At 36.6% G+C, this 21885-nt stretch overlaps 1 protein-coding gene across 2 annotated transcripts in view; it reads right to left on the bottom strand.

Moving 5' to 3' along the window:
• Positions 1 to 21885, bottom strand: part of LOC306877257 (ecto-NOX disulfide-thiol exchanger 1-like) — a 108850-nt gene that overhangs the window by 25864 nt on the left and 61101 nt on the right. For both annotated transcript variants that reach the window (XM_079428905.1, XM_079428906.1), the window contains 5 exons: positions 17569 to 17698; positions 15768 to 15905; positions 7504 to 7671; positions 6513 to 6719; positions 5443 to 5676 (listed from right to left, as the gene is read on the bottom strand). In XM_079428905.1, coding sequence (XP_079285031.1) covers positions 5443 to 5676; positions 6513 to 6719; positions 7504 to 7671; positions 15768 to 15905; positions 17569 to 17578 — 757 coding nt within the window. In that variant the 5' untranslated portion in view covers positions 17579 to 17698. The remainder of the gene's footprint in view (positions 1 to 5442; positions 5677 to 6512; positions 6720 to 7503; positions 7672 to 15767; positions 15906 to 17568; positions 17699 to 21885) is intronic.

The raw sequence follows: 21885 nt of genomic DNA, 5'->3' as shown, positions 1-21885 counted from the left end.
TTCCACAGTCAAATGAGCCTGCTCTGCCAATCTCACATCTACTGAGAGGCTCCACAAGCAATGCAAATGTGAAATCTCCACACTCTCCCTCAAAATTCCCAGCATTCAGTCATCCGACCTCTCCGTAACTCAGACACTATGTAAACCGCCACGCTACTGCCAATTCAGTCAGCGTCAGTTATGGTCGGGAAATTAGCTTTGTTTTAAACATCGCTCATATTAATTTTTCCATGAAAGCGTAATGTGGCAATGAGCATTTACTTGCCAGAAAGCATTAACCAGGGGCTGTTTGAATGAATAGCATTAAAGTGTTTCCAAATGCAAGAGACAGAAAGCAGCAATGGATAGAATTAAGAGTCAATAGTTTAAAAAAGAGCTGAAGAACGGCCAGATTTGAGGATGAAGGAAACGGTGTATTTATATTAAAAAGGGCGTTTTAATGTAAATCTGCACTCTTACATTAAATTTGTTTTTTTAACTATTGAATTTTTTTGGATCTTCTAGTCAATAAATTCTGTTTAACACACTCTTTATATTATTTGTACACATCAGTGTCTAATACGGTATACTGTTCCATTTTTGTTTTTTTATTTCTGAAACTTAATTTCCATAACCTGCTAAATCTGTCAAGGCATTATAAAGGTATTATCTGATAGAAATTACATTTTAAAGATTTGTGATGTAAAATGTGACTCTTGCTAAAGCTAATTCCATAGCTAGCTACATTTCATGAATGCTAACTACACAAAATAAATAGTATCTCTTTTTACATAATTTCACTGCTGGTTTACCCTACATTTCACTGCTGGTTATACTCTGTATAATTGTGTATGTGACAAATAAAAAAATCTTGAAAATAATTGAAATTGACAATAAACAATACAAATTTTCTGTTCACAGTTGATTTTTACCTTTCATTTCCTTACTGTCACTTTATCTCCTTGATAAACAAGTACACTAACTTTTGGTAAGATTTCATTGATGTTTTTAAATTAATTTATAATGTTTATTAATGTAAATGTAGAATTGTCACTTGTTGTGGAACGCTACAATTAAGGAACATTCGTCATTTGTGTAAAACTGATATAAATAAATCACTGATAGAAATCAAAATCACACAATAAAAGTGTTATTTTACTCTTTGATTAGATTGTTATATATGTCGTTTTATACATATTTAATTAGATAATAGCTTTTTTCTTTTTCATAAGAGGTATGTAATTGCTATTTTTTATGATCTATTTTCAAATCTGGTAAAATAAAACAGATATTAGGAAATGAGGTAAAACAATAAAATCTATGCATAAAAAGCTAAACTAAATGATGGAGGCATAGTAAAGTGTTTTGAAGACAGTTTTAATATAACCTTAATAAACCAAATAAAATAAATCTGTAATAAATAAATCAATAAAATAAATAATAATAATTGCACAAATGTGCCCAAAAACATCTCCAACACAAATACAGATGTTCATTTTCATGCTGTTGACGCTTAAAAAGATACCACTAGCTGTAGTCAATAAATATTGGCAGCATAATTGCTTGTGTTTAAACAAAGGTTTCATTGGAGAGGCAACTGGATGTCAGGCATGAGCAGAACTATGCCAGACACCAGAATATTGAAACCCCATCTGAGATGTTTTGTCTGTTTCCTCTTGGGCTCAATAAACATAAGAACATACAGACAGAGCTGGGGATGCGCCACACAGTGAGAATAGGAAGTGCTTGACATGGGAAGTGCTGTGATTGCTGATGAGGTGGAGGCTGCAGTCAAGTCCCCATCATCGAAATGAAAGCAGTCTCTCCAGAGAGACAAGAGCTCAGAGAGGCATGGAAACCACCGCAGCCAGCACAACTCAACCATCACTACCTTCCTGGAGCCGCTAGCTGTAATCAAATCACAGCATGGGAAAACAGCTGTCAGCCAGGAACCGGCTCTGAAATTAAAACATGAAAGGTGACGTTACAAATATATGTGAATGTCAAAGGGGTGTGATGGATTCATGTAACTCTAAGGTGGAAACACAGCATGTGGTGCCTTGAAAATGATCCTGTATAATGAAAATTTAACATCTTGCATGTGTGCTCAAACCTCTCTAGATTCAGAAATAAACATTGTGAAATATTTTAAATCTCACACTAACTATTCTTGTCTGTCTGAAAACTTTAAAGCAGAATATTTACAGCCAAACCCTGAGCAATGTTGCTGATGCAACACATACAGTATGTCCATGTAAAGCGATAGAAGAGGAAAAAAAGTATCACAAATTACTTAAAAACTTCCGATTTGAAGCACATCTAAGCACCCTAAAATCAAATTAAAATGTAGTCAGCCTTGGAGTACTGAGTGTTCACTGTTTAAGTTACAATATATTATTTGAAATAAAGGAAACAAAATGAACATTTACATATATAAGTAAAGAACAAAGACACACCAGTAGAAGGCAAGAAGGGTAGAGAAACAAAACAATCAGACCCATAAAAATACAAAAAGAAAAATCAGTCCCCCAACAAAACAAGCAAACAAACAAAATCCCCTACAACAAAACAAAACAAATCCAAAAACAGTCCCCTAACACAACAAAACAAAACAAAAACAATCTCCTAACACAACAAAACAAAAACAGTCCCCTAACAAAACAAAACAAAAAATAAAACAAAACAAAAACAATCTCCTAACACAACAAAACAAAAATAATATCCTAACAAAACAAAACAAAAACATAAAAGAAACAAAGTAAAGAATCAGTCCACTAACACAACAAAACAAAAACAGTCCCCTAACACAACAAAACAACAACAATCTCCTAACACAACAAAACAAAAACAATCTCCTAACACAACAAAACAACAACAATCTCCTAACACAACAAAACAAAAACAATCTCCTAACACAACAAAACAAAAACAATCTCCTAACACAACAAAACAACAACAATCTCCTAACACAACAAAACAACAACAATCTCTCTCCTAACACAACAAAACAACAACAATCTCCTAACACAACAAAACAACAACAATCTCCTAACACAACAAAACAAAAACAATCTCCTAACACAACAAAACAAAAACAGTCCCCTAACACAACAAAACAACAACAATCTCCTAACACAACAAAACAAAAACAATCTCCTAACACAACAAAACAAAAACAGTCCCCTAACACAACAAAACAACAACAATATCCTAACACAACAAAACAAAAACAATCTCCTAACACAACAAAACAAAAACAATCTCCTAACACAACAAAACAAAAACAATCTCCTAACACAACAAAACAAAAACAATCTCCTAACACAACAAAACAACAACAATCTCCTAACACAACAAAACAAAAACAATCTCCTAACACAACAAAACAACAACAATCTCCTAACACAACAAAACAACAACAATCTCCTAACACAACAAAACAACAACAATCTCCTAACACAACAAAACAAAAACAATCTCCTAACACAACAAAACAAAAACAATCTCCTAACACAACAAAACAACAACAATCTCCTAACACAACAAAACAAAAACAGTGCCCTAACAAAACAAAACAAAACAAAACAAAACAAAACAAAACAAAACAAAACAAAACAAAACAAAACAAAACAAAACAAAAAAGCTGTCAGATCACTGTTGTTTTCACACTGAAGGACTTTCTGGGGTAGCATTCAGTTGCTGCTGTGTTCACACTGCATGATGGATCAGTGACAGGAGGTTACACACTGCATGACTTTACAATAGGAAGAATTGCGACAACTCTGTCTGGTCCACAAACTACCACGTTTCACAACCAAACACATGTGAGAAGTAATGATGAGGAAATAACGCAAGATCACATGTGAGATAAGAGCTCTCGCTGGAAATGTTATTAAAATGGTAGCCCTCAAGATGTTTGCAATACAAATGGTGCGCTGATTTGCAGTGAAAGGGCGAAAAAGAAAAAATGATTATGGAGGAGGAAATGGTTGAGGAGACACGGAGAGCAAGGATTGCTGATATCGTGGTCTATAACTCCTCCCTAAACTTCCCACTGCCCTGTATATTGTTCTCTTGTCAGAACTCATTTCTCACAGCAGGATTTTGAATCACCAGCAGGTCCAGATATTTAGCATGCCAAATATTTCACGAGCGTCAGCGACGCATCAACGAGCACCGATTTGCCTCTGATTTCGTGCATTTGATGGCGATTTTGTAAAACCTGTTGGCGAGTGAAAATCAGGGCTAAAATCGTGTAGTGTGAACTTGGTATTACAAAACTAAAAAAAATCACACCCCTTACACAATAAAACAAAGCAAAGAATCAGTCCCCTAACAAAACAAAACAAAAAAGCAAAAAATCAGTCCCCTAACACAAAACAAAACAAAAAAATGATTAAATAAAACAAAACAAACAGTCCTCTGCCAAAAAAAAAAAAAAAAAACACTCCACTTGCATACAAAAAACAACAACTTTATTTTAAGGTGTCCTTGTTACACGAGTTACATGTATTTACTATTATAATAACAATAAAATTAAGCATAATTACATGCAAATAACCCTAGCCAAACCCTAATCCTAACCCTAACCATATAGTAAGTACATGTAGTTAATACATACTGCTCAGTACTTGAATGTATAATTACACTGTAATAAGGATACCTTGAAATAAAGTGTAACCATAAAGTGTAACTCTGTCCCATTTGCTTCTTATAGACAATAATGACATTAAAAGAAGAGAAAATGTCCCTGGTACAGTTTCAGAAGAAAGATCAAATGATCTGAGCAGCTATTCACAGCTTTACTTTTATGTCATATCAACAATTTTAGGATAAACCTCTGAGACAAAGATGAAGCTCAAATGAGACCCCATTGAAAGGGCACTACTATAGGTCTTCAATGCTATGACAAAGTAATTTACTAGCAAACCCTTGCACAATATCCGATTTCTAGACTAGAATCAACCAAAACCCATTTTAAGCACACTAAGAGCAAATGAAAACTATTTAGTCAACCTTGGAAACCCTTTGGCTTTCCAGAAGCCTGGTACTCAGTGTTCACTTCATTGGCAATCATTGGTCTCATTGAAGCTGATGAATGGAACTAGCTGATCATATAAACACACCAGTCTCACAGAATAAACAACAGCTGGGGCTGTTCGGCTGGCAGCTGCAGACAGGAAAGAGGACTGAAGCGCAAGAGCCTCAAAACTATGTAGCCACTCATGAATGTCCGTCACATCATCAGAGATCAGCTGAGGACAGCTGCAAAACATCTGAAGGAAGGCAGACCTGGCGGCGTAGGTCATCTTACCACACTCTGCCTTTATTAGAAACATAAAAGTTCTGCCTTGAAGCTTTTCCTAAGAACCCAAATTTCTCTGGGCATTACATTAATGATGACAAATATGTGCTTTAAAGGCTAGATGAGATCATGGCACCAGAGTCTGTGGGAAAGCTTACCTTTCAGTTTCTCAGCCAAAAGAGCTGCCTCGTGCTCAGAGTAGTGCATTATGGGAGGAGGTGATGGAGGTCTCAGCTGCTCCTCCTGGATTTTCCGTCGGTGCCGCTCCTCTCGTGCCAGCAATCTTTGTTTGCACTCCCACTCATACAAGTCATCTCTCGCCTGAGCAAAATCTACATGTATGCGGCCCGAATCCTTTTTATCAGTGCTGGAGCCAATACGCATCCGAAAGCCTAGGACAACAAACATTATTCAGCAAACAGAGCTCTCGCACAGGCTGCTTGCATATATCAACAGTTCACTACAATAAACATATTGAATGTGAAATAGGATTTGCTTCATTCTGAGATGTTCTTTCTTGCAACATAAATAAAAGCCCCTGCAGAACAAAACAGTACAGCCGGTCATCAGCCAATGTTGCATGTATGCTGCAGCATATGCATCAGATGTTGCATATATGCTGGTACCTAGCTGATTGGGAACTGATTTAAGTAGGACTTTTCAGCAAAGATAAATGCAAGATGTATGTATTTTCCTACTATGTTATTATCTATTACTATAAAACAAGAAATTAAACGTAACAGAGAGGTAAAGAAACAAAACATTGCTCCATAATGAAAAAAAAATACATAAGTAAAAAATAATAACAATGACAGAAAAACAGAAAAAAATAATCAGTCCCCTAATAAAACAAAACATTTACTTGTATAAATAAACACACCAAAAGTAGAGAAACAAAACAAAACAAAACAAAACAAAACACAATGACACACCAGAAAGGTAAAAAACTTAATAAGTCCCCTAACAAAATAAAACAAGCATTTACTTGTATAAATAAACACACATCAGAAAGGTAGAGAAACAAAACAATAAGTTTCCAAATGATACAAAACAAAACAAAACACAAAGACACACCAGAGAGGTAGAAAAAGTAATCAGTCCCTAACAAAACAAAACAGTCCCCTAACAAAAGGTAGAGAAATTAAACAATATAAGTTTCCTAAAAAAAAACGAAACAGAACAAAACAAAAAGAAATTAAATGAAATGAAACAGAAAACAAAGACACACCAGAGAGGTAGAGGGCCTTGTCCACCATGAACTCCTCACTAAAACGAATGTGGCAGAAGTTTTTCTTGCTCTTGCGGATGGCGACAATCTCTCCACACTGCTCAAACACTTCTTTGATGATCTCTTCTGTTGCATTTTCTGGAAGGCCCCCAACAAAAACCGTCTTGCACCCTGGAGGTCGCTCTCTCGTGGAGGGAGGAGGAAGATCTGTAGAATCCACAAAGATGTCTTACTGCACTCATACTGCATGACTAAACATGACATGGATCAAATGAACAATTTTTTTCCACACATTAATTTGCTAATTTTTTTATATTAAATTTCTGGACATTTTCTGGAAAATAATTTGCACCTGATTCTCAAAATTTAGATAAAAACATGTAGCTTACGTTAGTTCCCCTCACGCCACAACTTCAAAACAGAAATAAATATATATCTAAAACAATCATAAATTATAGTGACATTCATTATAAACATAAAAACCAAACATTCTTCTTTCCAATTATGTGGTATAACACATCACCTTATATTGACATTACATTGTTGAATTAATTTAATTAATTTACTTCCATTAACAAGAATAAGAATATGAATTGGAGTAATAAGATTCTTATGCATTGTGCAGTCCATGTGGGTAAAATTAACTATGTTTTATGGTTAATTTACATTTATAGTATTTAGGACAAAAGCTCTACAGATTTAATAATTCATCTTTCACTGATTTTCCACATTGGAGGATTTAATAAACACTGTCCTGTGGCTGTTGCGATTTCAGTAACCGTAAAATATTTGGCATAAAGTTACAGTTCTTTCAGTGGAACATTTTACCACACAGTTACAGGTCATTAAAAACGGCACAGACTGTACTTCACATATTTACCATGACATCAGTAGAAGTAATTAAAAGGGTTGGCTGCATTCATCTGTGTGCCTGCTTTTATGGTGAAAGCTCTAATAATTGTGCTGTGGTAGGTTGCTGTAAAACGCTTACTGGGATTCTGCGGGAACAGTGTGCAGCTCTTGCAGTGGATGATTTCCTTAATAACAGGAAGTTCTGCTGTCACAGGATGGGGCGGGACCAGACTGATGCCAGCCATCATGGGGTTGATTGGGGTGATGATGCCAAGGTTGGGGTCAAAACCCTGTATACAAATGGAGTCTGGAGAGGGAAATAGAAAGAGTCATTGATTTGGAACTCAGCACTGGAACCATCTGAGCACAAACACAAAGAAGCCAAAGAAGTAAGAGCAAAGCTGGTGAAAGACCAGCGGAGATGAGAAGAGACCAGGTCATTGCTCTTACTGCAGACGACAAAACCCAGAAAATCTACTAAAGATTAGTTTCTTCTTCAATGAGCTTTCATCACACTAAGCCGCACAGGATCTGAGACCGGAACGCATTGGATTTGTGCAGTAAACCGTGTGCACTGCAAACCACAACAGAAGTCCTACACCTGCATGCACACTTTATATTGTACATACATGTTTGATGACAGTGCTATATGACAGAGAAAACAAATAAATCTGTTCAGTGTCAAACTTTGGCTTAGTCTCCCCTGCAAATCACTCAATTATTATACTTATTTCTTAAAACTCATCTTTTATAATCATGTTTTTCATGTCTTAAAATGGCTTCAATATAACACACTTAGCCTACCTCAATTATCATACGTAGACTTTAAATATGCAAATTAGTCCCCGCCTCCACTGAATCACATCATCTCAGACTACCTGCTCCACATGTACTTTAGGCTTTCATATGATTATGCTTCGTGTCTGCTCTAAACACAACCATGTATGAAAAACAATCAGATTTTGTAAAGCAGTCTGTTTAATAACAATTTTCTCAGTGTCCTGATCATGTTGAAGGACTATTCAAAAGATATCTAAAACCTCTTTTTTTTAATTGTTAGAGTTCAAATTCAACATGCATTCATATTAACAATGAAAAGTTAGATTATTGAGAGTTTGCTTTTGCAATCCTGCATTTGAAAATCTGACGCCTACCTGTAAGCTGTGCTTTCACTGTATGTATCTAAAAGGTGCTTCCACTACTACATTGTAAAATAATGTATAAACTGTTCATTATATTATTATTATAATTACATTATACTGTTCAAAAAATGTTGACACATCTATGTGTTTTGTCTTAATAATAAGGCCTCTTAACTAATAAGGTCATGTTCAGTTCATTATAATTACTGCGCTGAGTCAACCACTTATAAGCACTCAGTAATTTGTTCTCATTAAAACAGCTTGACATACAGAGAAATTAATATTACTGTGTTTAAAATATGTTTAAAATCTTCACTCACATGAAATGAAAATTCCAGTCATAATACTGGCTTAGTAAAAGCTTTTTTTTTTCTACACGTGCACACAACTCCAGTCCATCCATTAAAGGGGACCTATTATGCAAAAATCACTTTTATAAAATTGTTTGAATTCAGTTGTGTGGCTGCAGTGTGTGAAAACAACCAGCCTAAAATGGTAAAAATCCACCCACTCATTTTTTTTATAATTGCAATAAATTATAAACAGTCTCTTCAAACCTGTGGTACGACCCTGTCCACGTCACTGAAGGGAAAAATTCCCGCCCATTTGTGACGCTCTCTGCACTATTAGCATAGGCACAGCCCTGAGAGAGAAGCAGCAGTACGCTTTTACTGTTTTCTTGCTGTAGCTACTAGACAGTGCCAAAGAGGCATTACAAGTGTTGTGTGTTGGCATGCACCAATGAACATAGGAGTCATATTTTGTTTTCCAAACTGCCTTTCTGAAAGAGCTTCTTGGCACTCTTTAAGGCTAATGTTGCTAAAGTTACCATTATCTCTACCTGTTTTCACTGGTGCTACTTTCACGTGCTACCAGAATGATCGTAAATAGGAAGGTGGTAGTTAAAAAATTGCATCAATGTTAAGTCAACTGCTTGAATTTGACGAGCTCATAATGTCATGCTAAGGCACAATGACACCAGCTGTCATTATTTTTATCACGCTGTGCTCCTCGTCTGTGTAATTCATAAACACGTATTTATTATGCACAGTACAATCAGATGACTGACTTTTAAACCGAGTACATTTTCTGTAAAGATAAAAGGTTTGTACTAATAGTGGAATGTTTATTTGTATGCCAGAGCATGAGCTCTTGGAGCTCCGCCCTCTTCTGAAAGGGGGCCGGGAGCACCAGCTCATTTGCATTTAAAGGGACACACACAAAAACGGCGCGTTTTGGCTCATACCCTAAACGTGGCGATTTTAACAAGCTATAAAAACATATCTGTGTGGTATTTTGAGTTAAAACTTCACATAGACACACATCAGAGACTTATTTTACATCTTGTTAAAATTCATAGGTCAACTTTAACATCGTGTGAAGTGAGAACGAGAAGTAGTAAGAAAAAAATGCATCATTAAGGCATTTTTACTTTAAACCTTCGCTTTGGGACAAAATACCAGTTCATAAGTCATAATATCGCTTCCTCCAGTGACAATGTTGATCACCTGTTGTCCTCTCACAACAAAATCCACAGACATATTTGTTTACAACAGTTTTGGACTGTTTTTGCTTGTAAACAGTGCTTGATCTGTGCTTTTTTCTCTCCTGATTCAGACGAGATAACTTTTTAGAGAGCAATAGATAGCAAGTATTATAGCTTGTATTATAGCTGGAAGCAATGGTTTGAAGTTAAAACATCTTAATGATGGATTTAATCCTTACAAACATGTAGGTTTTCATTTCACAAGACAGTAATTGATGGACTGGAGTCACGAGGATTACTTGTGGATTATTGTGATGTTTTTATCAGCTGTTTGGACTCTCATTCTGACGGCACCCATTCACTGCAGAGGATCCAGTGGTGAGCAAGTAATGTAATGCTAAATTTCTCTAAATCTGTTCTGATGAAAAGACAAACTACATATTAGATGGCCTGAGGGTGAGAAAATGTTCAGTAAATGTTCATTTTTATGTGAACTATTCCTTTAATGATGGCTGACTGTGAAAATAATTTTTTTAAAATGGAATAAATAGGACTGCTAAAACTTTTAGCAAAAACTAAAAGGCCTGAGCTTTTTACAGTTATCAGTAGCTTGACAGTATGGTCAACTGCTTTCAAAACAGCATAGCTTTTTCCCTCTTAGGCAGACTTAATATAGTTTGAGGTTGAAACAAAAACTCTTTGTTAACAGCTTGTTTAAATTTGCATTATGTGTAGCTTGTAGCTACAGTTTCACCAACACCGCTCTCCTAAATATTACTCAGTTACTGAGAGCTCAGTATTTTCACAGTGTTGTAATGTTTCAACCTTAATCAGGACAATCCTGCTTACTTTGTCCTGTGCTGACATAATACAATGGAGAACACTAAATCTAACACACAAGAGATGCTTGAACTGGAAGAAAATCTCAAATCCCTTGCTGGGGAAAGAGATGATGAAAATTATGATCCATAAATTTCCCAGCGGCTGCAGTCATGTGAAACGCATCAGGAGATCCATGCAAAACCCAAATCAAAATATAAACAGGTAAATTACACACACGCCTTCACATTTATCATTTCTTAATGTTGTTTTTCTTCAGTCAGAATTATTCAAGGACTACTCAATCCTTTGGCTCACAGATCTTGTTTCTTTTCCCAAAACCTGCTTCAGGTTTTATTTGTCATTATTATCTGCTTTCCATTAAATTTGGATTCACTATGAAGTCAACAGCTTGCAAAACATTTAGTTCCTACAGGACGCAGCTGCTCATCATTTCAGAGGTGAGACGGCATTAATCAGAGCCCATCACAAACACCATTGCTAAATGCAAAGCGCCAGCCCCTGCAGCCCCAGGCCCTGCAGTCCAAATATATAATCCGCAAGGAAATTTGTCTCAGCTGTTTTTTACAGTCTCGCTTTTTTTGGGCTTGAAAGATTTCCAGTCATTGCTCACCACAGCTAATATGCATAATTATCCAAAGCACCCAAAATGACAGTGAATAACTCTAGCAGCACTGAGTCACACAACAATCCTACATTTAACATGTACAGCTTAGGTTCTATTAAAACTGATGCTATTTGGTGTGTACATTAGGGCTGCACAATTTAGGGGTTAAAATTATTTAACGCCGTTAACGCAGGGGCGGAGCCTGGGGTTGGCCACCCCACTCATAACTGCTGTTTCTGTCTGTTTTTTCTTGACAAGAAGTCCACTTATTCAGTCGCAGAATGTCTTTATGATCACATCAATCCGGAGATGTTTCAGACACGCGCTCCAGCTTCACTTTAGCGGCAGGCGCGATTCAAACGAGTGATTCCGTCATGTGTTGTAGCCTATATCAAATCATATCAAAGCGCAAAATAAACTACGTGCATGCAATGTGGTGGTCAGTTAAGGCATGCAGTAGCAGCTTTTAAAGAAATAGCAGCCAAAAACAACCTAATAACCAGCTGCTGTGATGTCTGTTCATCAAAGAACAAAAGAAAAAAGGAAATCAATAACTTTTATACAGCTGTAAGTATTTATCTGTATTTAGTTTAGAATTTAGTGTTTGATAACTTTCCGGAAACATTGTCTGTTTGTACAGGGTCGTGTGTAAATTATGTGTTAATTATTTATGTTTTTATGTGTTTCAGTAATGATGAATATGTGTATTTGAATTATTACCGGTAAAGAATTATTATATAGTGGAAATTTAATGAATGTTTGAAGTGTGGGGAATATCAAATGTGTAAACCTACCTGAATACTTACCTGTTGGTGAGTGATGCCAAAGAAGGGGCGGAGTCTGGCCTATAAAAAGGGAGGCCAGACTCACACATGGTGCTTGTTAACCAAATCGGCCAGAGTGTTACAATGGTACCTCAAGCAAACCCTTATTTTTTTGTATATTGTGGTTACGGTGTGTGTTTGTAAGTATAGTTTTCATCTTTATTTTTTCTATTTGTTGTTACTTTGGTATAGTTTTGTGCACACCTGTATATATTCTTCACTGTGGACCGTCTGGATTATTAGCGCTGTAAATAAATTACACCCTGCACGACAGTGCTGTGCGAGTGAGCCATCGTTTTGTATTTTCACGGACTCACGTTCCCTTTTTCCCCTCCCCCTGAAGCGAGTCGTGGTACTTGCTTCATCACAGGGATTAATCGCGATTAATCGCGATTAATTTCAGAGAAAATGTGCGATTAGTTAATTTTTTTATCAATTGACAGCACTAATATATATATATTGTTGTATTATAAAAATTAATATACTCATTTTTATAGTTTTATAACTTTCTTCATTTTTAGCCCCTTAATGCCCCACTTTAATGTTTTCAGACACTTTTAAATGAATATTGATAATTATTAAAATACTTTAATATAACCAGGAGATATTTAAAATATTGGCATCAGATATTAAAAGAGCGATACCTTTCTATCAGTACTAAATAAATAAATAAAAATGAAAGCTTTGGCAGGATGGTATTCACATAAATGTTTCTAGGTCCTAGTGCTTCCATAAACAGCACTCAGGAAGATGTTTCTTTGTCATTACAGTGCAATAGTTAAATAGGTCATCACGACAGCACACGACTGTTTCTGGTGGAGCCTGATTTGGGTTTTATTCTCCCTTTCTTTCTTTTTCTTCTTCTAAGCCACTTAAAGCAGCCATGGTGAATCTTGTGTAAATCTGTACATTCATACGTTCAGGGCTTACACCATTTCAGAACCCAAATCTCCCAGCATGCTTTGTGTAAAATTCTCACAATGGAGTCGCAACAAAAGCAACTCCTAACGGCGGGGAAATCATCTATATTTAGAGTACTATTCATTGTTGTGCTCCATCAATCCAGCAGGATAAAGCCATCTGAAAAAAAAAAAAGTTCTCACAAAGCATGTCTTCTAATGAGCTGGTGCAAATAAACATTTATAATCAATAGAAAATGTGCTGAAATACTGAGAATGAAACTGCCTGTGAGGACAAATTGTGCAAGTGGGCATCTGCTCTGCGAGCATCAAATTTATGAGCAGATATGGGACAAAATAGAAGCTGTGTGTGTCATAAGCAATATGTGTGATGTTGAAGTGTGCCTGAAAACATGCTGAGGGAAATTAAAACAAAGACTCAGAGGTTATTTCAGCATGATCTGTTATATTCGACAGAAACCATGCAAATCTTTTCCAATCATTCCTTTAAAGCTGGAATTTCTGTCAGCGTAATTATAGTCATTCTGGAGCCAAACGCCAGCATTTGTGCTCGTGTGAAAATAAAAATCCTCTTTCAGGTATCTAGAGGCATATCGCTGGAAGCCTGTGTGTACTACACGTGTGAAAGAAACACAGAAAGAAAGAGGATACCGCATGTAAAATCCTTGTGTGAATTGCTGGAAGTGTTTCTTTCAGCTTTGGCGTATTACCAGAGGCTTTAGCTCAGAAGCTGAGGATAAAAGTTTTAATATTCATTCTTAGATGATTTCTGAAATCACCCAAGAACAAAAAAAAAGAAAACCTATATGCAAGTCAAATGACTTGAGTCTTCCCAAATTCTCATAAATAATCATGATCTGAAATATCGGCTCATGCATTTTAATATCAGCCTAATTTGCCTCAATCCATGGCTTCCCTAGCGTGATAGTAATTATAATAGGATCCAAACAAAGGAGAGACTTTATTTGTCTGAAAAGCTGACATGAGAGCCAGTGGGAATAGATACCAAACAAAATGCAATGCTACTAGCATTTTTAATTTTGCATGATTAAAAATTTAGTTTTTCTAGAAACAAGTTACCTTTATATATGCTACTCATCATATATGTTTGAAAGAAATAAATACTTTTATTCATTAGGGATACAGATACATTGAATTAATCAAAAAGTGACAGTAAAGGCAAAGTTTACTGTCTCAAATAAATTATTTTAAAGATTTTCTATTGATTAAATAATCCTGAAAAATATACATAATGATTTCCACAAAAAAAGCAACAGCTTTCTACATTTATAATAATAGGAAACGTTTCTTGAGCAGCAAATCAGCATATTAGAATGATTTCTGAAGGATCATGTGACACTGAAGACTGGAGTAATGATGCTGAAAATTCAGCTTTGATCACAGGAATAAATTACATTTTGCAATATATTAAAATAGAAAGCCGTTATTTGAAATTGTAAGAGTATTTCGCAATTACTATTTTTACTGTATTTTTGTGAAATAAAAATGGCCTTGGTGAGCATAAGAAACTTCTTTCAAAAACATTAAATCTCATCGAACCCTTATGAATGGTAGTGTACATTTATTAATTTCGCAAACTATATTAATTTTTTCAAAAATCTGGGCTGTTTTTATAGTCACATTTGTATTGCAAGCAAATGAGGAGAGAAATATTGCACATTTGTATTGCAAGGAGAGAAATAATCAAAAACACTGAGCAAAATATTTACTCATGTTCATTACTGTTTGTATATGTAGCATGATGCATTAGTACTGTAGTTTTAATTTAATTAGAGTATACACTGTCACCCTATCTTAAATTATAAGTCATATCATTGGATAATAACATATTTAGATATGAAAATACTGCTCATTTAAATAGTTTCATTGTAGTTGGCAGCTTTGATTGAAGCTTACTTCTTCAAAAGAGTAGCTTGGCTATAGTTTAACTACTTCCACTCCCAGTCATGAGTGCTGTCAAAGCTAGAGAGGTGAATTGCCAGTGTTTGGAGAAAACAAACGGTCAAGCACTCCGTTAGTCCACTCACTGCATCTACAGCATATTTGAGATAAAATCATGATTATAAGAGACAATTTCTGTGCAGCTAACATTTACAAAAGCAGCAGAGCTGTTATGATTGCAGATGGCCACTGATCATCACTGGCCAATCAGAGACAGCAATGAGGAAAGCCATCTAGTTCTCGGACAAACAACTCTACAAAGCTTTAGTCAGCTGGGAGGATTAACACCAGCCCTCAGGGCTCATGGCAAGAAAGCGGTATGTGCCACCAACCTGCCAGGACATGAGCTTTTCAGAGGTGCAACAATCCAGTGTCTCAGCAGAAGAATAAAGCTCAACAAACTGTAACATGCTTCACTGTAAAATCCAATGTGTAGTGTTGCTTCTAAAGGTCACATATTTGGCTGGAGAGGCTGGTGCCCATGCTGCTAGCCAGAGGGGGAAATATGGGAACCCCGGTTTAATATCTGCTTTTTATTCCCCCTGCCGTGAAAGGGAAGAGCAGGGAGAGCTGAGGATGAAACAGCAGGATTAGCACACTGGAGGAGGGCACAGGGCTTTACCTGATACCAGCTGCTGCCCGGTTAAACCCATCGGCACAATGCCCAGGTTGTTCATGGCGGTGGCCCAGGCGCTGGGATCGGCCACGGAAACATTGATGTGGCTCTGCTCAGTTCCCAAACTACCGATGCCGTCTGCTGCTGCAAAAGACAATAGAGTCCATTAGGCCCTCATGTAAAATGACAAGTACCTTTAAAACATACACTGGCTAAACAGCTACAGTTTCACTCAGCGTAACACGGCTGCTATGCTTTGCATCAAAGACCGGTTGCATCAGTTGTGCACAGAAAAGTTTATACTCTAGTTCAGGTGTGTTCAGTTAAAGCTTCAAAGGGTCTAAACATTACCTTCCCAGCAAAGGTTCAGACACCCTGTTAAGAAAACCAGCATATGCTGGTTAGGTATGTTTTGAAGCATGACAGCTGGTTTATGCTAGTATAAGTTGGTCCTGAGCTGGCTTAAGTTGGTCCTGAGCTGCATGGTAATAAGCTGGTTATGAGCTGGTTTAAGTTGGTTCTGAGCTGGTTATGAGCTGGTTTAAGTTGGTCCTGAGCTGGTAATATGCTGGTTATGAGCTGGTTTAAGTTGGTCCTGAGCTGATTATAAGCTGGTTATGAGCTGGTTTAAGCTTGTCATGTGCTGATCCTAAGCATCTAGTTCCTGCTCAGGACCAGCTCATGACCAGCTTATAACCAGTTTAGGACCAGCTTAAACCAGCTCATGACCAACTAAGGACCATCTTAAACCAGCTCAAACCAGCTGCCATGCTTCAAAACATACCTAACCAGCATTTGCTCGTTTTTTCAACAGGGCAGTCATAACTTGCAAATGTTTCAGGAGAAAATATGGCTTGTGTGGTTATGAAATTAAATCAATGTGTGTGCTTCAGAAACACTTGTTATTAATTTGCAAGTTGTCAGAAAAGTAAAAAATAATAAATTGTAAAAAATTGTCTCCAAAACTGCTGCTTTGTCAAGTATTAATTGTTTAAATACTAGTGTTAGCATGTTGCTAAGCAAATAACATGATACTCTAATGAGAATAAGTATGCTAGCATGCACATAGTTTTAAATAAATCGACCTATTTCTTGTTTTAAACTGTATTTCAGTAGTGAGTGACATAAAATACCATTCAAAAGTTTGGGTCAATAAAAGTTTTTAATTCTTCTAAAAGAAGACTCTTGTTCTCACCAAAGCTACATTTATTTGATCAAACATACAGTAAAAATAGTAATATTGTGAAATATTATTTACAATTTTCTATTATCCAGTCTTTAATGGTACATGATCCTTCAGAAATCATGCCAATATGCTGATGTGCTGCTCAAGAAAAATGAATGTTGGAAACAGTCTGCTGCTTCAAACATTGGTGGAAACTATGATGCATTTTTTTCTTCAGCATTCTTTGATGAAACTGAATCTTTTGTAACATTATAAATGTCTTTACTGTCACTTTTGATCAATTTAATGCATCATTGATGTATAAAATTACTTAATTTCTTTAAAAAAAAATCTCACTGACCCCAACAAATAAATATTGGCTTTATTTTTTTTCACTGAGCACGTTACCTTCTCCACAAAGGACACATGCGAAGTTGCCCTCGAATCTGCCATAACGAGGTATCTTATAAGACAGCATAATCATCCAGCCTACGTTTGGAACGGTTTTAACATCATTAGCGAGTGCATGACAGCTTAAAATGCTGCCTACGTAGGCAGCTCGCTAGATTTTGGAAGCATGTGCGGTTTGAGCGGTCTGCTAAACAGGACAACTACTGGACATAATTAGAGGAGGTTAGTTACCGCTAGCCATGCCCGTCGTCAGTGTTTGTTTCTCTGGGTGCCACTGCTGTCACCAGAGCCCTTGCTCTTCCAAGACAGCCGGCCGGGTAGAATGACGCTCTCAGGAACTCATCACAGCATTCAGAGAAACCTGCAGCACACACAAACGAGAGCCGAGACGGCATTCAGAGCACAGCCACACTTTTATTAGGACTATTTAATGCGGCTGAGGAAGGCCGCTCTGTTCCCAGCGCTCCAGCTACAAATGCCTCCTCAGATAGAGCAAGGCTATAAATAGTAATGATAATCACTAGAGGAGAAATATCACAGTAACTCTCATTATCGGGTCCTAATGTGCAAACTCTTACCGTCACACCGGGTCCAATAGTTTCTACAGCTGCGGTAACAAGACTGCAGGAAATGCCTTCAAGGACGTGTAGCTCCTTAAAGCCACATTGAGACATTCTGTCAGTGCATCCGCTCTAAATGACTTACAGCTGACCCATCAGTCTTCCATCAAAATGACACATGTCATCCGCTGATGGGTCACAGTGTGTGTGAGTGGGATCTGACCCCCTCCCGCCTGCGTTTCCCCCTGACAAATCACATCCCCTCCTCTTGCTCTCTCTATCCTCGTGTATTATATCATCGTGGAAATCAAAGTCTGGGAGATGGGGCCATTAAGCTGTTTAATACGGGTTGGAATAATGGATCCCATACGCGGCGAGCATGCAGTGCTCCGTCCCCGGCAGGGCTGTGAGAGTGAAGTATCATCAGTATGCCAAACTCGTTCCTCTCTGCCACTCTAAACCACAGCACATTATTCAAATCTGACACACGGATATCAACTTAGGAGCGATGCAATTCCCTTTAATTGAGAAACAAACATATCACAACTTTGATTAGGCACAGTGGTAATGTGTTTGCATTTTATTTGGTGAAAAGTCATGTTGATTTTAACTCTTTCAGAATAATGGCTGAATAATGGCTGGAGAATGGAAAACGTGGCAGGTGATCCACGATATGCAGTAGCACTAAACACATTTAACCCTATAATGCCTATAGCATATTCGATACATGAATTTCTAAGACCTCTAAATGACAAAAAATCTAATACAAAAAAGCATGTTGTACAAAATATACTACTTGACTTTTGTCATCTGATTGATAGTTTATTATTTTAAAATAAAAATAAAGTACAACTGTAAACATGTTCCGCTTCAGGTTGTGGTTCACATGTCTTTCTGCTGTGAATTCTTTACTGATTTTTATAATGTAACTTTTATATTATTAGTAATATTTCAAGATGAACATTTACTGGACTGAAGAATCATGTCAAAAGGATATAAGTATCAAACGATGCATCAGGCTGTTGAGGAACTTTAATTTGTTCATCTCTCAATCATCATTGTATTGCACTGCATTATATGTTTTGCTTCCACAATAAAATTTAAATATCATCTTACTAAGACATATTATTGGGAGAAATAAACTGACAACTGATATTTTTATGCATTTTATGTTAGTCTGTTACAAAAATTGTACTGATTTACATTACAAATCATCCGACTTTCTTTTAGCCACGTTTTCACTGTATCATACCTGATGTATTTCATCTGATGTATTTTCAGGCTTTTACAGGGTTAAAGTCTGCATGACATGAAAATTGACCTTATTTAATTTCTTAATGCATGTGTCTGGTCTTATTGTGCATGATTCATAAGTGCACACTATTGTGCATGACATTGCATGAATGTCTACATAATATTCAATCAGATTTTTTAAATTTGTTCTGTTTATGAAATGACTTTTCTTGTAATACCAATTTACAAGATCCAGTCACAAGAAAATGGGGATTCAATCAGTTCCTGATGCATAAAAATCAAAACCTGCCCTTCATTTTGTCTTGTTGAGTATCCTGATTCACTCAGAATTGTGCCAAATTAGAATAAAACATACAGCTTTTACCTTAATGCATACATAAATGCATAAGATGAGACAAATATCGCTTGACGCGCAGAGATTCGTGCATTGCTCAAAATCTTACAGGGGACACAGAATGCATTTTTGCATAGTTTTTTTATTGTTTTCATGTCTTATGTCTTTTGAATTGCATGACACGGCTTTGTAAAAACATGGTTCTCGACATTAAAAAAAAAAAGTATATAAAAGTTTTTTTTTTATTTATTTTTTTTATTCCACTGCACTGTGTTTAAAAACACAAAAGCTCGATCTGTGTGAATGGGTTCTGAGTTCTCATTTAGGCCTGTTTCATTTAATCTTCAATCTGTCTTAGATGTTTGTGCGAATTTTCTTCAGGAGGAGTAGGCCTAAACAGACACTTAAATGAGCCAATTGTTGATAAACAGAATGAGTATGGAAAGTTGTCCGAAAGTTGCAGTTGGTGGTCAGTTTGTGTGTAAATGTATGTTTTTGACCAGTAATCATAGAATTCAGACATGCCTTGTCTTCATACCGCCTCATACTGCCCGCAGAAGCAACATTTTTCCATTTTCAAATGCAGCCAAGATCTCATTTGTGATTTTTCTGTTGTGTGGGTGAAAAATCCAAAGCATGCATACTAAGCAAGACTATAAGAGTATATCGTCCTCCCTCATCTCGATCTCACTGCAGGTAATGTGTCCTTAGTGTGAAGGCAATGTAGCATCACAAACACGACTCAATATATTATCATTTCCTCCCTCATAAGGTCTAGAAGACAACGTGGGGTAAAGCAAGGCCTTCTCTTACACTGGTCATTGCCAACAAACCCCCTGGACTCACTTCGCAAACCTATCCGACTCACTTTCACATACCATGAAATATTTACACCACTACCCATGTTGCTTTTATAATTCATGGACTCACTTGACATTTCTGAATCATTTAGGTGGTATCCACTTCCAAACAAGTAGGCCTTTACAAATTTGGAGTCCATTATGTTCGGAATGTGAAAATCAGAAAGGAGAGGGACCTTAAATGTGTTATGCATATGCAAGAGGCTTGATAGTTTCCAAATGTTCCTCAGCAAGTAAAATTGATAAATCATTTTGATGTGAATTGATTTTTTATCACTTTTAACTTCCAATTCCAGAAGATTCCTGTTCAAGATCCAAATAGCTGTTGTTTTTCTCTCAGCAGTATGTCAAGACTAATCTGATTAGCAGGATCTGGTTTTGTGATGTGTTCTTTGGTAAATGAAAAGGTCAATGTTTGTTGTCAGGGCCAAATTATGGATGGGGCCAGTGGCCAGGGCCTCTGACCGCTAGGGGCCTCGAGATGGGAAAACTTCTGAAACCATAATGTGTTCATAATGTGTGTCAGCTCAGCACAAGGTGTGCTTATTCTTGTAATTGCAACTTTATCTTTTCATGTTATTTGGACATTACTTCACACAGCTGTATGCTGACACTAACTTCAAGACAAAGGTTGGCACACTATGACTGCAAATAATAATTTATTAAGACATTAATTCATTTATCAAGATATTCCCAGAACTGTAATGTTTCAAGCCAGTGAGCTCTTCTTTAGACGAATTACGAATGAATAAAGAGTAGGCTGGCTCAAAACATTACCATTGTAACAATGCATAATAAATTAAGGGGAATGTTGTTTGCAGTCACATTTTCAACTTAAAATGGAAAAATCTGTTTTATATTTTCCATTGTTTTTTATTTAATTACACCATTTCTAATGCTTTATGGAACTGTAGCTCATTCGCTCTTTATTAATGATCTTATATACACAGTGTTATAACTTTTTTTGATGGCTTAAAAAGTGGGCAGCTTCTGTTGCACTCTATAAAAGCATTTTTAAAAGACTTGTTCCATTGTTCTTCTGTCTACATCCATCTGATGGATCCAAAATGCCGAACATTCCATCTCTGAGTACATCATGAGTATGTGCTTTCAGACATCCAGCATAAGGGTGATCTATTTATTCACTTGAGGCCATGGAACAGATGATACACGTCCCACATGCTTCTCGTCGCAAGACCAAATGCATTCTATGCACATACCAGTTTAAAAAGCTCAGCACAGCATACTGTACGTCAGCAAACAGTCTCACCTACGCAGAACTTGCAAAAGATTGTAACTGTATCAATGCTCCATCATAACCCACCCATGGTGTATCTAATGTTTTGGTGCAAACACATCATATGCTCAAGCTGCAGCCTGCACACAACATCAGATTTATGGCAGAATCTAATGTGCATGCTAAATGACACTTGCACACTTTCCAGGCATAAATCCCAGTGGAGGAATTCACTAAGTAGCATTATGTGGAGGCTTGTTACCAACATGAACAATTGTGATTCTGACTTTATGTCTCAGAATT

Source organism: Barbus barbus (genome assembly GCF_936440315.1).
Source record: "Barbus barbus genome assembly, chromosome: 11".
NCBI classification, from domain to species: domain Eukaryota; kingdom Metazoa; phylum Chordata; class Actinopteri; order Cypriniformes; family Cyprinidae; genus Barbus; species Barbus barbus.
This window is presented reverse-complemented; position numbering and strand designations above follow the sequence as displayed.